Genomic DNA, 15,660 nt, shown 5'->3' on the forward strand with positions numbered 1-15,660 from the left:
GACTGGGATAGGGAGAAAGTTAGAAATATGTTTAACACGAAAGATGAGGAAGCTATCTTGAGTATGAGGGTTCATCTCCCTATTACAGTTGACATAGTGGCCTGGATTCATAGAAATGATGGTCATTACACTATTAAATCAGGGTACAGATTGTGGCAAGAAGGAAATAAACAACAGTTGTCGAACGAGAACTCTAGTGACTGGCAGAAAATTTGGAAGTTGCAAATGCCCCCAAAACTGAAATTCTTCTTGTGGCGCTTTTGCAGGAATAATATTCCAGCTCGTGCTATTTTACAGAGAAGGTGTAATACAATCCCTATATTATGTCCATTGTGTAGTACGGATATCGAGCGTCTTTTACATATATTTTTTGATTATGCGCTTGTTTCGCAATATTGGCAACATGCGGGATTATCTCTAAATATGTGGGAAGTTAAAGATGCATCAGCTGGCTATTGGATAAGTTGGCATCTGAAAATCATGATCAACTTATTAAGATTGCAATGACTCTCTAGGCTATTTGATTTTTTCGTAATAAAAAGGTTTGGAATGATAAGAGTGTAACTCCTCGTTTTGCAGTAGATTGAAGCCTGCAGCAATTTCATGCATGGAAGAAGGCTATGTCCCAGGTTTAAAGTACCCAACAAGAGCGTGCACTAGCTAATAACAGAGAGAATGTTAGATGGGTTTGGGCAGAATAAGGAAGCTTGAAAGTAAATGTTGATACAGACATTGTTCAAGGTTGACATGTTTCTTCATAAATATGCTACTCAGAGATCACATAGGCTGTTTCTTGGAGGGTAAAACTATGAAGCTCAGTAGGACAACTTTTGTTATGGAAGCAGAGTCAGCTGTTATTGAAGAAACCATTTTATGTGTAGTTTCAAAAGGAATTACTGATGTTTGTATTGAGTTTGATTCCCTCTTGGCAGTACAAGCTATTAATTGTAGAGTAAAGTGCACTTTGTGTACGTGCACTTTGTGTGGCAGGCCACTTTAGGTATCATACTTTAAAAACTCTCATTTCGTGTACATGAACTCTGCCCATTTTTGTGGTTAGTGTATTTCCGTCAAATAGAGCTAACACCGTTACTTTTGTTGGGGGCAGTTTTGTCAATAAAGATATAAAGTTAAAACCCCCAAATTACTTTACCCTTTTCATTTCATCACTTCGTCTTTGACTTCCCTCCCACCATTTTGCTCTTGCCTATGCTCAGTCAACCAAGAATGGGGTGGTCTCGGAGAAAAGCTGGTGACAAAGATATCTACAAGCCATACGAAGGTCCTGATTATGATGGTAAGAACTTACACTCAGTTTTGTGTACTTAGGGTTTGTTTTTAATTAAGTTTTTACTCTAAGTTGGGACCTAGGGTTTGTTCTGCTCATGATATGTTCCTAGGATTTGTTAAATAGGGTTTTATCCATGTACGAGTGTTAAGTGAATTTGTTAAAACCAATATGTTATTGTCGATCCCTGTGGATGTTGTCATCGATTTGTTATAACATTCGAAATGTGTAAAAATGTGTAATTGCTAAAAAGGGGTGTTTTTTATGTTTTTCGACAATGTGTTGTTCAGTATAGTAGGGATAAAAGATGGGTAAATGTGTTGTTTTGTTTTGAAATGTGTAATTGCTATAATGGAGTGCTCTGTAATGTCAATTTGTTGTTTAGTAAAGCATGGGTAAAGTTTTTTTACAAGGTAAATTTGGTTGTTGCAGCTTATGAAGACATGTTCACTATTAAAATGCATTATGGGGGCAAGTTTAGTGAGACAGATTTAGGCATTCAATATGTTGGGGGGGGTCCTATGACTACTTTGATTTTTGTGAGTCAGATACAATGAGTTTACTGGAGTTGATAAGCATGTTAAAAGAGTGTGGGGAAATAGGAGTATACACCTTATTCTATAAGTGGCCAAAGACTGATATGACAAGAGGTTTGCATACCTTGGACAGAGATTGTGATATTGTAGAAATGTGTGAGTTGCTTCCACCGTCAAAAGTTATATATGTGTATGCCAACACAACTGATCCTATTGTTGTAGTTGATGCTGATGGGGTGCCCACTCAGGAGTTTGCCCCCTCACAAGTTGAAAATATGGAGTATATTGATCATACCACAGAGCAGGTGGGAGCAAACATTGCTGATATGATGGAAGATCATGAAGGAAATATTAGTGACAATATAAGGGGGTTCAGTGATGGTGAATCTGATGAGGACTACAACCCAATGGAAGATAGAGATGTTCTGAGTGATTGTAGTTTTTACTCTGATGCTTCAAACATGGATTCAACTGATGATGAGGTTTGTAGTCACAAGATTTTGAGAGATAAGAAAAAGAAAGAGAAAGCCCAAGGGAAAGGGAAAAAGAAACCAAATGATAGAGCAAATATTGTTGAGCAGCCTGCAGAAAAGGACACAGTTCCTGAGAATGAAAATTGAAAGATGATAAAAGCTGTAGTGAAGATGAATGAGGAAATGTCAGTGATGCCTCTACTAACTATGCATTCATTGATGAAAAGAGGATGGCATGCAATTCAACTGATGAAGAGGAAGTCACATTTCCAGTCTTCAATCCCATAACTGAAATGAAGGACCCAGAGTTCCAGCTTGGTATGTTATTTCCAAATGCTAAAATCTTCAGAGCTTCAGTGAGAAAGCAAGCAATTATGCACAGAAGACCTATTAAGATATGCAGGAACTATGGTATCAGGGTGAGGTTTATTTGTGAGAAGCCATGTGAATGGAAGATTTATGCTTCAAAGATGAACTCAACCAATACCTATTAGATCAAGGTATACAACCCTAAACAAATTAATTCAAGGTGGATTGTTGAGCATTATGAAGATGAAATCAGGATGAATCCAACATTGCCACATACATCATAATGTATAAGTCCTAATCAGGATGAGTCCTAATGCTATGAGGAGGCTGAACAAGTAAGTCAAAGAACTTTATTTAGGTACCTTTGGATTCATACCTGAGATGTTGATAACTATGATTTTGTTCTTACTTGTAGGGCAATAGATCAGAGTAAAGGTTGTCGTGTGACTTGGAGTGGAGGTGCTAGGTATTTGGTGACAATTTCTGCTGGTGGTTATGAGATGGTAGTAGATTTGGAGGCTCATAATTGTGCATGTAAGAAGTGGGGTCTGTCTAGTATTCCTTGTTACCATACTTGTGCATGCATAGCATGGAGCAAGAAACCATATGAGCCTTTTATTCACATATCATACAGCAAAGACATGTTTTTAGAATGTTATTCAAACATTGTTGAGTCAATAGTAGGAGAGACATAATGGACTAAACACCTTATCCAAAGCCCTTACCCCCAGAAAAAAGGTTCAACCTGGGAGGCCAAAGAAGTAGAGGAGCAAGGTTAATGATATAGCTGATGCATCTGGAACAAAGCTTAAAAGACACAATATGAAAATAAAGTGTACCTACTGTATTGGGGCCAATCATAATATAAGGACTTGTCCTGCTAGGGTAAGTCTATTTATGTTCAATATTGTTGCTGATTATTTTGTTAAGACATTAATACTAAGAACAATACACTTACACATGCACATGATAGAGAAAATGGATGTGAGAAGGTGGTCAAGTTTAGGACTAAAACCCCTAAGAAGCCACAAATGACTGCGGAAGTCCATGATGCTTCCACTCAAACTGGTGGAGGTGGAGGTGGGACAACAAGTGTTGCAGGTAATGTAAGTGATGGGACAACAAATGGAGCAGCTTATGGGGTGAGTAAAAGGACCGTTGTTGAAGGCACTCAGGGTGGGGTATTACAAAATAAGAGTAGAAGGGCAAAGGTTCAAAAAACTCCACTTCATATTGAGGCACAGCAGACAAATGTTGAAGTTCAGGGAACCACAACTACTAGGGCACATATTGAGGCAAGGAGGAGGCAAATGGAGGCTAATTTAAGCAAGCACCCTGTCTGGAAAATTTGAGTATTATCATAATCTATTTGAACTTGGTATTAGGATGCTTTGTATACCCTATTGTTCACCTGATGTATGTTGCTTCATGTAGTTGCTTGGTGGAATATTTTGGAGGTCGATAACATTAGAATGTTAAACTTTTGGTACGGTGCTTATAATGTATTGTCACCATTTGCTTAATGTTTAATATCTTATATTTTTTTGCTTATATTGTATTTATCGCTCATTATATCATATAATATGTTGCTTATATTTTCCGATATTAATCATATAGTCGTTTACAATGTGCATTATCGATCGATCTATAAGTGCTTCAAACTTAACGTAACAAAAATAGTTACCAAACATATTTTCCAATCAAAGTCTAATATTGCATCAACAAAAACACACTTAAATTATTCAAAGAAACCACCTACTAAATTGTACCTAAACAAGAACACAACCAAAATACAACTAAATTGGAGTCACTAAATTGTGCATACTTGGCACAACTACATCTGCAAACCAAAACCATCTGCAAACAACAACCATTCAGTGTTTTAATCAGATTCAGAAGAGTAACCTCCATCCTCAACCACGGCTTCCTGTCCAACTGCACCGAGAACCATGTTCATCATTAGCGAAAATAACACAAACATAGCAATGACAGTGAACTCTTGCTTCTTCTTCACATTATTCATCTTAGTTTGATGTTTTTCAATAAGCCTATCCATTCTGTGCCCGAACCTGTGCACCTGCTCAGCAATACTTTCTTGCAGCTCCTCAATCACTGCTACAGCTCGAGGTCCAAGTGGTGGGTCTACCCACTTGTGGTAGCCACATTCTTCTTTGGCACATTCTCTGAACCTCATTCCAGCGGTTTCTCCGTACCAACGAGTCTTCACCAAACTCATCCGGTTGCAATCACATGCCAGATCAAGAATGTCATCATAGTTTTCCATGTTTTCTGCCATTTCTGTAGAGGGTGGATGCAATTAGGGTTTAGATATCAAGCAATTGGGGTTGGGGGGTAAATACAGTGGGGAATGAACTTAAATAGAGTCATTGTATATTTTATTGACAAAACTGCCCCTAGTAAAACTAACGGTTATGTGCTCTATTTGACGGAAATACACTAACCACAAAAACGGGTAGAGTTCATGTACACGAAATGAGAGTTTTTAAACTTTGATATCTAAAGTGGCCTGACACACAAAGTGCACTTTACTCTTAATTGTACTACTATTTTTCATTCGAAAGTTGAACATGGTATTGACCTCTGCAGATAAAATTTTAGTTATTAGACGTGATGTTTGGGTTCGACATGTTAGAAGATTGGCTAATAAGGCAGTCCATTGTATGGCTCGTATCCCTTGTGAGCTAAATTCTTCTATGAATATTACTCCCTCCGTTTTGCTGGATTATTTACATACATAAAGTATAGTTCTATAATTTATTTTTAGATTTTTTTTTTTATAAAAGTTTAAACATTATATTTTTATTTAAAAAAATAAAATATTTAAAATTATTTAGAGAACCATGTTTCACGAAGCCTTAAAATATGGATCAATCCTCTGTTATTCAATATATATTTAATGTAAAGAACTCAATGTGACGGACGAAATATAACAACTCCTCGGCGAAATGTATTGATTCGTTTTAAATAATGAAAGTTTCGCTTTTCTTAAAATAAACAAAAGCATATGCAATAGATGACGTATTTGATATACTTTCAACTTCTCAAGTACAATATTTTTAATATAATTTTCTTTAGTAACTAAGATAAATTTCTCTTACAATAGCTGAGTCAGCTGACATATTTGAATTCAACAAATAATTTATCTGATAACTAACCCTCAAGACTAAAATAAAACGATTATAAAATAATATAGAAATTTTGAAAAGTAAGATTTTCTATTTTTATTTTAAAGTACTTTTTTTTGGAAAAATTCAATATATTTTTTTTCCAAAATTGTGATTTTACCATAAAAACAATTTCATATACTTTTTAGGAAAATGTAAAAGAAGAATATTGAATTCGATTATTTTTTGTTGCAAATCGTATCTTTTACCGTATTAAAAATATAAAAGATATTATCCCACCAAAAATTCAAACCGGCGGAGGGAAAACGGTAAAAATCAAAATTTCTTTCTTCTTCTGGCAACGCGCAACTTAATCACCCCGTCCCTCTCTGATCTTCTTATATCTATATAAACACGCAATTTGTAATAGATTTATATATCTATATATACAAGCAATTTGTAATAGATTTGTTATCAAACTCAATGGCTGAACCAGTAAGCCCTGATCAATTACTTAAGCAGAGAGCCCAACATTCTTCTCCCGGAAGTTCCTTCTTAACCTCTAACGATGATCAACTAGAACGCGCTCAGTTACGCGTTGCCGCACGTGCTGCTATTCGTCGTAAAGCAACCGTTGCTGCTCCCTCAGTTTCTGGTTCTTCTCCCTGTCTTAACAAGCAAAATATTCTCGACTTGTTTCAGAACTGCATCAAACTCGCCAGTGAAAATGTCGGTTTTCGTGTTTGTTTTTTATATTAATGATCTGATTTAAGTGTAGAACTTGTTTTGATTATCTGTATTTGTTGATTTTTATTTGTGCAGAAAATTAATCAGAAGAATACGTGGGAGCTGCCTCTGATTGATCATCTCTGTGACATAGTGAAGATCGATGAGGAAAATGACGTCGAGACTAATTTTCAGAAGGTAATAATTGTTTATTGAATGAAGTTTTACGGATTTAAACTACGAGTTGAAGCCTGGTTTGTCTGAGAGCTGATGATGATGATAGTAGATAATCATTTGGTAACAATATATCTATTCTAATGTTCTGAATGATATTAGCAACAAGTTGTACACGTAGCCCTTTGATTCCAGAAAGAAGGTTATCATTTGTAAAAATCTAGAATTGTTAAACGCAATTAGGCAATCAATATAGTGTTCTGATTTTTTATGCACGTAGTCTCGTTTTTAGTCACTTTGCAATAGGAATTATATATTACACTAATATAGTAGCTTCTTATTAGAAATTAAACCCTTGACCTTACTGGTTGGACAAACTTCCAACCTTGTTGTTGCGGTACTAATAAACGTAAAGTGTGGGCTTATTAGAGTCATGAACTATACTTACTCAACTGCGGTATTTTTGAATTCGGGAATGAGACGTTTTATCATTTGGGCGCAAATCTAAGTACCTTATCCACTCACCTAAACTTAATGTATATTTTCATTCACTGGAGCCTTTTTTGTTCTGGAACTGCTTTGTTGAGCTTTCTTAGAATTTTTTGACTTGATGGTGCATTCGTTTATCTCAATAGCTGTTTATAGTAATCCGTTATATTGAATATTTTACACAGTTCAGTAGTTCTCTAAATGTAGTTTGTTGTTCTTTTAAGTCAAAGTTCATTCTCTCTCTTTTTTTGCTAAATAGTCAAAGTTCATTCTTATTTAAGCTTTTAATGACCAAAAACACAGATTTACGATACTTAAATGACTCTGACAATGGTGTTGCTTTGACCTCGGGTTACAAGCCCATCTAGTATACTATCATAATCAGTATCTCTCTGTAAGAGCCTTATTCTGTGTTATTTGCATTTGTTGCAGGCAAGTTGCACTCTTGAAGCTGGAGTCAAAATATACTCGATGAGGGTCGACTCAGTGCACTCAGAGGCATATAAGGTCCTCGCAGCAATTAATCGAGTTGGTCAAGAAAACGAAGGTTAGTTACGAAGTCATTTTAATGTCAATTTTAGTTATACTACTGATATGTTGCCTTTAATGGAACTTTATAGTATGTGTATGATGTCTGTCTCAATAGTAGGGGTAAATAAAGAATAGTTTAGCAGTGTAAGCAGTAACATAGTGAAAGAAAAATTTCCATGACCAGACTACTGTTATCATTGTATCCAAATTTATTAAGGGTAAAGGAAATGCATATCTTGGATCCGAGTTGTAAACACTAGATACAATATTTCTACTTGCATCCGTGAACTACAACTAATGTTTCCACAATAAAGTACTAGCTATAACAGGAAAAAAGTGATATTGGTTAATCGAGTTAATATATCTCTTCGCAGAATAAAGTTTACATTTTTATACTCTGCTGCACACTTAAAATACCTTAAAGAACTAAAAAAGCTTTCCACTTCCACTCTACAACATTCATATCCCCCCTCCCTATAGAAAACGTTTTCATTGGTCAGATATATAGTTTTCTAGACAATAGTTATCTGATAATAGGAATTTGATTCCAGAATCTCGTTACATTATCTTTCTTTTGATATTCTGTTATGATAGATGGTATTTTAGAAGATTCCAGTATTAGCAGTGGGCAGGAGGAAAACAACTCTAAAAAAGGAAAGGATCGAAAGGTCAGTCATTTAGTGATCCATATAATATATTAAATTACTTAACCATAACTGATATCAGTGCTTTGCTGCAGTTGTTACCTTCATCAACAATCGAATCTTCATATGATGCTCTTAATGTGAAGAAATCTGATGGTAGCATTCTATCTATGTGTTTTGTTGACTATGATATTTTTTTTACTGCGAGACATATGATATGTTTGCTTCTTTTTTTGTCCCCATATTCCTTCTACCCCTTTTAGCTGCATTTGCTGTTGACCCTCTCTACCATCAGACATCTGCTCTATTCGATGAAGGTGGGGCCAAGGGTCTTTTATTAAATAATTTGGGAATATATGGTGGTTGTCGGGTTCTTTTTGATTCACTGGAGGTTCCAGCAAAGTGTTCACCATGCTCTAATCTGCATGATAAAGAGACGATTGATATTTCCTTTGCCCAAGGTTTGTTTTATCTCCTAATATTTATATTTAATATTCCGTGTTTGCATAATATGGGAAGTTATTGATATTACCTTTCATCACTTGATAGAATGCAGCAAAGAGATGGTTTTGAACATGTCAAAAAAGTTTGAGATATCACCTAGTCTGAGGGAAATAGTGAACCACTTCGACGATGATAAAAGACCTCCGGATACATTTTCTTCTGCTACGAAACAAGCAGAACAAGTTGATGAACCTTCCAACAGTGGCCTCCAGTTCAGTGATGACACATTTGAGAAAGGTGGAACGTGGGACGTTGATCATGATGCTAATGAGTTAACTTATGGTGGAGACCCAATCATATCAAGTCATTACAATGTGCTAGACTCTCTCTCTCTTTTCTTATTTGTTATTGGCAAGCATAATCTTTTACAATTATTTAAATAGAAAAATGAAAATCTTTTCTAATTTTCTACAATGGATTAATTTGCAGGATAAAGAGGCAACTAATGTTTATGACCATGACACGGATGACAGATTTGCTGAAGCTGATGAATTTATATTTTTAAATTCGGGGTTCGCTTCAAAATTAAATGCATGGGCAGGCCCTGATCACTGGAAGTTTCAGAAAGTTAGAGGTAAGCCTTTGCTGGTTTGTTACAGACCATTTTTAATTCCAGAATTATTTAGTTTTTGTTTTTTTGCTGCTTTAGCAAGAAGATATACACTCTTTTACAGGTCCAGAGACTGTTACGGAGGAAACTGGATCACCAGTACCAATTAAGAAAACAAAGAATAGGAAACAAACGTTCATTGATATTGAATTTCTCAGATCATCGGACAAAGATATTTCAAATGTTTTTGCTCCTCCTAAGAATCCTAAAGCTCTACTGTTGCCTAAAAATAGGGAACCTTGCACTACAACTCTTCCAGAAGATTGTCACTATCAACCTGAGAGCCTCATCAAGTTATTTCTTCTACCTAATGTTCAGGTAATATATTTTCGTTCTTAGACTTTATTGACTTTGCAGTTTATCCTTTTCTTTTGTAGATTTTACAGATTTATTTAATTTTGCTTTGTTGCTCGTTATAGTGCCTTGAGAGGAGCAGAAGAAAATTCTCAGGTGAAATTACTATTATGCTAATACCTTTTTTTATGCACTCTTTCATATCTTTTGTCAAATTGTTTGTTCTTCACAATTCATGATACTTTTTTATGCACTCTTGTTTATATCTTGTCATATTATTTAATCTTCACACTTCATGTTTTCTGTTCAAAAATCGTAATTGCCCACTGTTAAATTCTCAATAAAGAAATCTGCTTATCATAATAAGTGTGCTGATATTGATAGTTTTGAACCTGACATAAGGGATATGATCTGTTGAGGTGTATAACAAAATCTGCAGATGAATGATACCCTATTTATTAAAGTGCGGTGTCTGAACTCGCATGCAAAGCATATATCCTCTTTCAGAATTAGCAGAGGGGCGCATATATATATTATCTGTTTTACAAGCATTAACTGTTGTTCAGTTGACACACCTGTGTCATAATATTGGAGATATGGTAATAACTAGAATCACCAATGCTGGTGTTTTCAGCTAAAGAGAGTGATCAAACAAATGGCTACAATGAAATACCGACATGGGATGGTGAAACTGGGTTTGTTGATCATTTTGATGAGGGACATTATGGCGGGGAAGCCGATGACTCAAATGCACTTGTTTCACAGCCACGCCAGGTTTGCTTTCATTACAAGTCTATTATTACTTCAGCTATCTTGATCTACTAGTTTGGCGGTTCTACCAAACATCTATCTTTTTGGACAGTATATAGAAAATACTCTCCAATATTTTTATATATGTATATGAAAGATAATTCAAATAATACTACTTCTTTCTTTCTTAATCATTCACATACTTGGCACAATATAATGATAATACCGGCGTATATTTTCTCTTGATTGCTTTACTAGAGTATCTATGTGTCTGAGTGTCTAGATGTTGGATTCCAATAACCAGTTCTTTCTAGTGAAAACAAATTGTTACCTTGATGACACAGGTAAACAAGAATGAAGTCCGGCATGACAGAATATCCAAACAAGTTGATGTTCAGGCACTAAAAGAAACTCTTTGGGACTCTATGCAACAATCAAAAGTGCATTCTGTTCAAGTAAGCTAATTTTTCTAAAATTTGACAACTGTATATGTGGCATCAACTTTCTATTTCTAATACAAACTCACATGACATAGAGAATTTAATTTTAATGGTATGCTATGTAGATTTGACACTTAAGTCTATAAAATTAAGATTTATAAAAAAGGGTCGAGATGCAAGATGTTTGAGACACGGACTTAGAGCAATTTGCTGCAGTGATGTGAGATAATATGTTGTTTGCTGAAAGCAGTTCCATTACGAGAAATCACATCAGTCTCAACTATAACATGCTGCCACACAAAGGCTCTCCCTTATTTTTCTTTTGAAATTTTAGTTACTCTACAATGGTACCACAATTCAGATATCAATGTGCTGCTTCCGATATCTCCATCGTGTTGCCATTGCCTTATTTTTACAATGTACTTTGATTTTCAGCTCTTGGCGTTAAATAACCTTTACAAATCTGTATTGTTGTTTTTTTACTCTTAAAAGGCGCAGGGGGAAAAGACAATATCTTTCAAGCACACCTTGGCTACATTTCCTGATGACTGCAAGGCAGCTGCATCAGTCAAAGACATCTCACCACACTTGTGTTTTCTGTCTTTGCTGCATCTGGCTAATGAGCACGGGCTGAGTATCCAGGGCTGTGAAAGTTTGGATGATCTGAGCATCCACCTTCCGCAATAGCAATGGCTTGTCAAAAGAAGCATGCATCATTCCTTGCACTCAAATCATGCGATCTTCCGGGTTTTACGGACACAGTAGTTTGATGCTCCTATAATGTGTTACCCGAATGATTGATAATGCAAAGGACTAGCATCGTCTGTCTCTCCTTTTGGCATAAGAGAATTTTCATATGTATAGTCATATATATTATATTTTGTACATAAGACAAGGGGAACCGGAGAACCGTATGTCATTATGATGATTGGTGACCGTGTCATTGGCTTATTGCTAATTGATAACTTCTTACTTTTTGCTTTTTGATCATTAGTCATGAAAGCAGAGCATTACTTAAAAATCTGAATTGCAGAAAGACAATATGCAAATTACAAACTCACAAAACCACATCTGGTTATGATGTATTTGTTTCGATGAGGTGGCATAAGGGAACAGTGACTTTTGATAGTTAATTTAGAAGGTTCGAACTCAATTTGTTTACACCAAGTAGGTTCAACCATAGACGGTAATATCAATTTTTAGCCTAGAGTTTTGGCAAATACAACTTGAGAGTTGTCCTCTTTCTCCACAATTGGAAAAGATTTGATCTTTTTAATCAAACAGGTGATTAAATAATATTTCCACAGATGGCAACAAAAAGGTCAAAATTGAGTTGATAATTTCCAGTTATAACTTAGAAACGAAAAATAACCTATTGCCTGAGTTTATGCACTAATTGAAGAACTTAAGCCTTAGAGCAACTTTCACGCTCCTGTGTACAACTCAATAAATTTTGTGCTGTAATGTTTGTATTAGCTCCAACAGATCAAGGTGACTCATATTGTAGTATGCACAGGAAAAGACCCAAAAAGAACATAAACTAAAATTTTGCACTGCAAAATAATTAAGTCTAGTATACATTGCAAAAGGTGCCTGTCATACGTACATTCAGCAAAATCCAAGAATGGAGTCGAATCCAGTAAATTAACGTGAAATTGTTCTCAATATCTCATTAAAAATCATACAACGGGGTTGTTCTCATAATAATCAAACAAAGAGGTGCCTCAACAAAAGACTATAGAAGAGAAAAGCAGTAGAGACCTGCTCTTCTTTGCACAGATAGTCTAATCCAAAATCCAAAATCTAAAATCGGTCAAGACTAGAGAGCCTTTAATGCTGAAAGCGGTATCAACTTGCTAGAGAAAAAGTATGTATATTTTGAGATGAGAGTTGATAACAATGTTGAACTTTACCAAACTCAAGCAGTTCTATATGACTGGTGTAAGTGTTTTAAACAGATTGTATATTTCATTGAGCTTGGGTGCTCGACTTGGCAACACCCTCTTTCCAGCCTTTTTGACGGGCCCTCATCTCCCACATTGAAGTCAGTTTCTTTTGTTCCAATAAAGAAGCTTCAGACTTTGCCCTTGCTTCTTCACATGTTTCCATTCCTGAATTGCACTTGTCGGCTTCCTTTTGATATTGGGATGTTAATTTTTTGGCCTCTAGCAGAGCCATGTCTGCACGCTGCTGACTTTCTGTAGATTCAGCTTCCCTTAGCTTCAATTCTTCAGATAGAAGTTCTGCGAAATTCTTTTCCGTGTCTTCACTAACTGAAGGATCATGCTTTGCACAATCTGTTTGATACAAAAAATAAAATAAAGAACAAAAGCTGTAAGACTTGCACCATTGGTCTAGAACCACATTTGGCTTAAAACATAATTTTGATTCAGAAAATTTCTTGGCCCGTTCACTACATTAGGAAATTTTAGTTACCTAATTTTGCAAAATTTGAACACTAATACTGATAATAATACTAATTTAATTAGTTAGTAGGAAATGATTTGGAAACAATTCGCAATTCTTAGGATTTCATTTTCTTAATAGGTTTGTTAACTGTGTGGCTCATCAGTTAGCTTGAGCCTCCTTGCAAGGACAACTAATCTTATTATTACAAGTCATTTCCTTGAACGATGTCTTTCTCCGGAATTCAGAAACACTGGTAAAGGCAATTAAGACTTGCACTCATAATTTGGTAAATAATGTAACATTTTGAACACGACATAACATAAAATAACTGTGGAAGAAAAACGTGAAGAATATATACTAAGAAGGGAATGAACCAACTATGAAAATACATGTATGAAAACTAACCTGCAAAGGAACTGTTGCTGAGTCCTGCAAACCAACAGCTAAAAGATCAGAATTAAGCACTTAATTGACTATTAAGATAGCTGACAGAAAAATTAGTCTGCAATTGTAATAGCTTCATAAAGAATCAATAAATAGATATTTCAACAATATATACCACCAATTACCAAATATTGAAACTTTAATTAACTTAAATTCGCCACGCATAGTACTATCAACAATAAAGAAAAACGCAGAAAAGGCATATCGCCTCCCTCCAGCCTAGGCCCTAATTAATTAGCCGCCTAGGCGTATTTCTTTAACACTGCCACAATTTAGCTCAAGTCCAAGATCTATCAGTTAATTCCTACTCCCTATTTTATTCACACTAATATCAGTCCTACATTGAGTATATTAGACTAGTAGATCCTCCAGCAATATAAATGTTGTTCAGCATACATGAACGATGAATCTAAGTAACAAGTAGCTGATCTAGGCACAACAACATAGATGGTAGAAAGAATTATAACGCGTAGATTCACAATAATGTGTGGAATGTAAACTTAAGATCCGAAAGCACCAAGAATAGCAACTTGATGGAATAAACCTACTAAAAATTTCTGAACTGGGCACATACAGTTGGAAGAAGGAAATGTTTTGACACGATATCTTGATTCACGAACTTAAAATCAGAAACCAATAACACTAGCAACTTGGTGATTTAAAGCCACTAAAAATAGCTTAACAGATCTTTCTTTCAAATCATGCTGATATAACATATGATCTTTAATAATGTAAGCATTTAATTCCAGCAGAATTCTAGGTCAAATTACATAAAAACAATACTTTCTTAAATTCAAAGATCCCATCCAAATTTCAGTAGAAGCAAACTACAAATACCCAAATAAATTAATTGTCTGTATTTAATATAAAATCAGGAAAAGATACTTAATTGGAAATAGCAAGAAGATGCATAGTTAGATACATAGATGCATACAATAATAATAAAAGATACCTAGAGGAATGGAAACAAGAGGGTGAGAAGAACAATCATCACAAAGACAAGGTGGGCATGAAGAAGGTGAAGAATGAGTAATGGCAGCAACAGCTTCCATGAAATGCCAGTAAAGAGGGGGACCCACTATGTAACCTGCTAAGCAAACTGCTAAAAACCCTAATGTTACTGTTATTATCCCACTCCTATATGATGATGATGATCTTTGCTGAACCCCCAATGCCATCTCTCTCTCGTTGTGGAGAAAAGAATGAAGATGTGAAAACGAGTAAAAGAAGAAAAACAGAGTGGGGGACAGAGTTGAAGAAAAATGAGGCAAGAGAAGACCCCGTATATTGTGTATTAGGCCTCTGCCAACTAACCTACACCACCGACAGCCGCAATGATTTTGTTTGCGTTGGGTTTTGAGTTAGCAGGGCAAAGTTGGGCCGAACAAATAAACCGCTCACTCGCAACCGAACCGCATTTGCGGATAATCGCGAAACGCGGGTTGGTAGTGGATTTAAATTTTAAAAACCGCTCATTCGCGGTTTGGATGCGGTTTTAAATTTTTGAAAATCGCAAAATCGCAACCGCAACCGCAACCGCAACTCGCAACATATATTTATAATAAAATATATTTCCAAAAATGTAGTTGATATCATATAAATTAATAAGTATACACATTTATCAACTAATTTTAGGTTAATATTAAGACTACAATCATCAAATTCACAATCATTATAAGATATATAAAAATATAATCAACATGTAATTCTTTTTATTATTTTCTTTTTTTTTCTCTCGCCTCCACATTTTTGTATGTTTTTAATATCCTTACTCCACACGGAGCATTAGTTTATATTTTATATTTGAATGTAATTTATCACGTAACTTAAACTTCAATTTATTAATATTCCAAATTTATTTTTTTGCAAATTATTAATTATTTTAAAATAGGTGGTTGAACCACAAACCGATCC

General features: G+C 35.2%; 2 protein-coding genes across 2 annotated transcripts; one reads left to right on the forward strand and one right to left on the reverse strand.

Moving 5' to 3' along the window:
* Nucleotides 1–6,066: 6,066 nt before the first annotated feature.
* On the forward strand, nt 6,067–11,823 carry LOC141697802 (condensin complex subunit 2-like). The gene is made up of 13 exons (XM_074502348.1): nt 6,067–6,460; nt 6,554–6,655; nt 7,553–7,667; nt 8,246–8,319; nt 8,391–8,451; nt 8,559–8,756; nt 8,845–9,113; nt 9,229–9,373; nt 9,474–9,727; nt 9,829–9,859; nt 10,338–10,477; nt 10,798–10,908; nt 11,386–11,823. The coding sequence occupies exons 1-13, from the start codon at nt 6,215–6,217 to the stop codon at nt 11,578–11,580; spliced, it is 1,941 nt and encodes a 646-aa protein (XP_074358449.1). The 5' UTR covers nt 6,067–6,214; the 3' UTR covers nt 11,581–11,823.
* A 927-nt stretch (nt 11,824–12,750) lies between these two features.
* On the reverse strand, nt 12,751–15,063 carry LOC141697550 (uncharacterized). The gene is made up of 3 exons (XM_074501971.1): nt 14,699–15,063; nt 13,708–13,731; nt 12,751–13,190 (listed from the first exon to the last, which is right to left on the reverse strand). The coding sequence occupies exons 1-3, from the start codon at nt 14,922–14,924 to the stop codon at nt 12,862–12,864; spliced, it is 579 nt and encodes a 192-aa protein (XP_074358072.1). The 5' UTR covers nt 14,925–15,063; the 3' UTR covers nt 12,751–12,861.
* Nucleotides 15,064–15,660: the final 597 nt, after the last annotated feature.

This window comes from Apium graveolens, chromosome 11, assembly GCF_009905375.1.
Source record: "Apium graveolens cultivar Ventura chromosome 11, ASM990537v1, whole genome shotgun sequence".
NCBI classification, from domain to species: domain Eukaryota; kingdom Viridiplantae; phylum Streptophyta; class Magnoliopsida; order Apiales; family Apiaceae; genus Apium; species Apium graveolens.

What these genes read in the sequence shown, in the direction of transcription:
- LOC141697802 (XM_074502348.1), top strand. Translation starts at nt 6,215, where the DNA reads ATGGCTGAACCAGTAAGCCCTGATCAATTACTTAAGCAGAGAGCCCAA. An exon ending in TCAAACTCGCCAGTGAAAAT is followed by an intron (nt 6,461 to 6,553) that starts GTCGGTTTTCGT and finishes TTATTTGTGCAG; the next exon opens with AAAATTAATCAGAAGAATAC. An exon ending in TCGAGACTAATTTTCAGAAG is followed by an intron (nt 6,656 to 7,552) that starts GTAATAATTGTT and finishes CATTTGTTGCAG; the next exon opens with GCAAGTTGCACTCTTGAAGC.
- LOC141697550 (XM_074501971.1), bottom strand. Translation starts at nt 14,924, where the DNA reads ATGGCATTGGGGGTTCAGCAAAGATCATCATCATCATATAGGAGTGGG. An exon ending in TCTTGTTTCCATTCCTCTAG is followed by an intron (nt 13,732 to 14,698) that starts GTATCTTTTATT and finishes GTTGGTTTGCAG; the next exon opens with GACTCAGCAACAGTTCCTTT. An exon ending in CAGCAACAGTTCCTTTGCAG is followed by an intron (nt 13,191 to 13,707) that starts GTTAGTTTTCAT and finishes TGTATCAAACAG; the next exon opens with ATTGTGCAAAGCATGATCCT.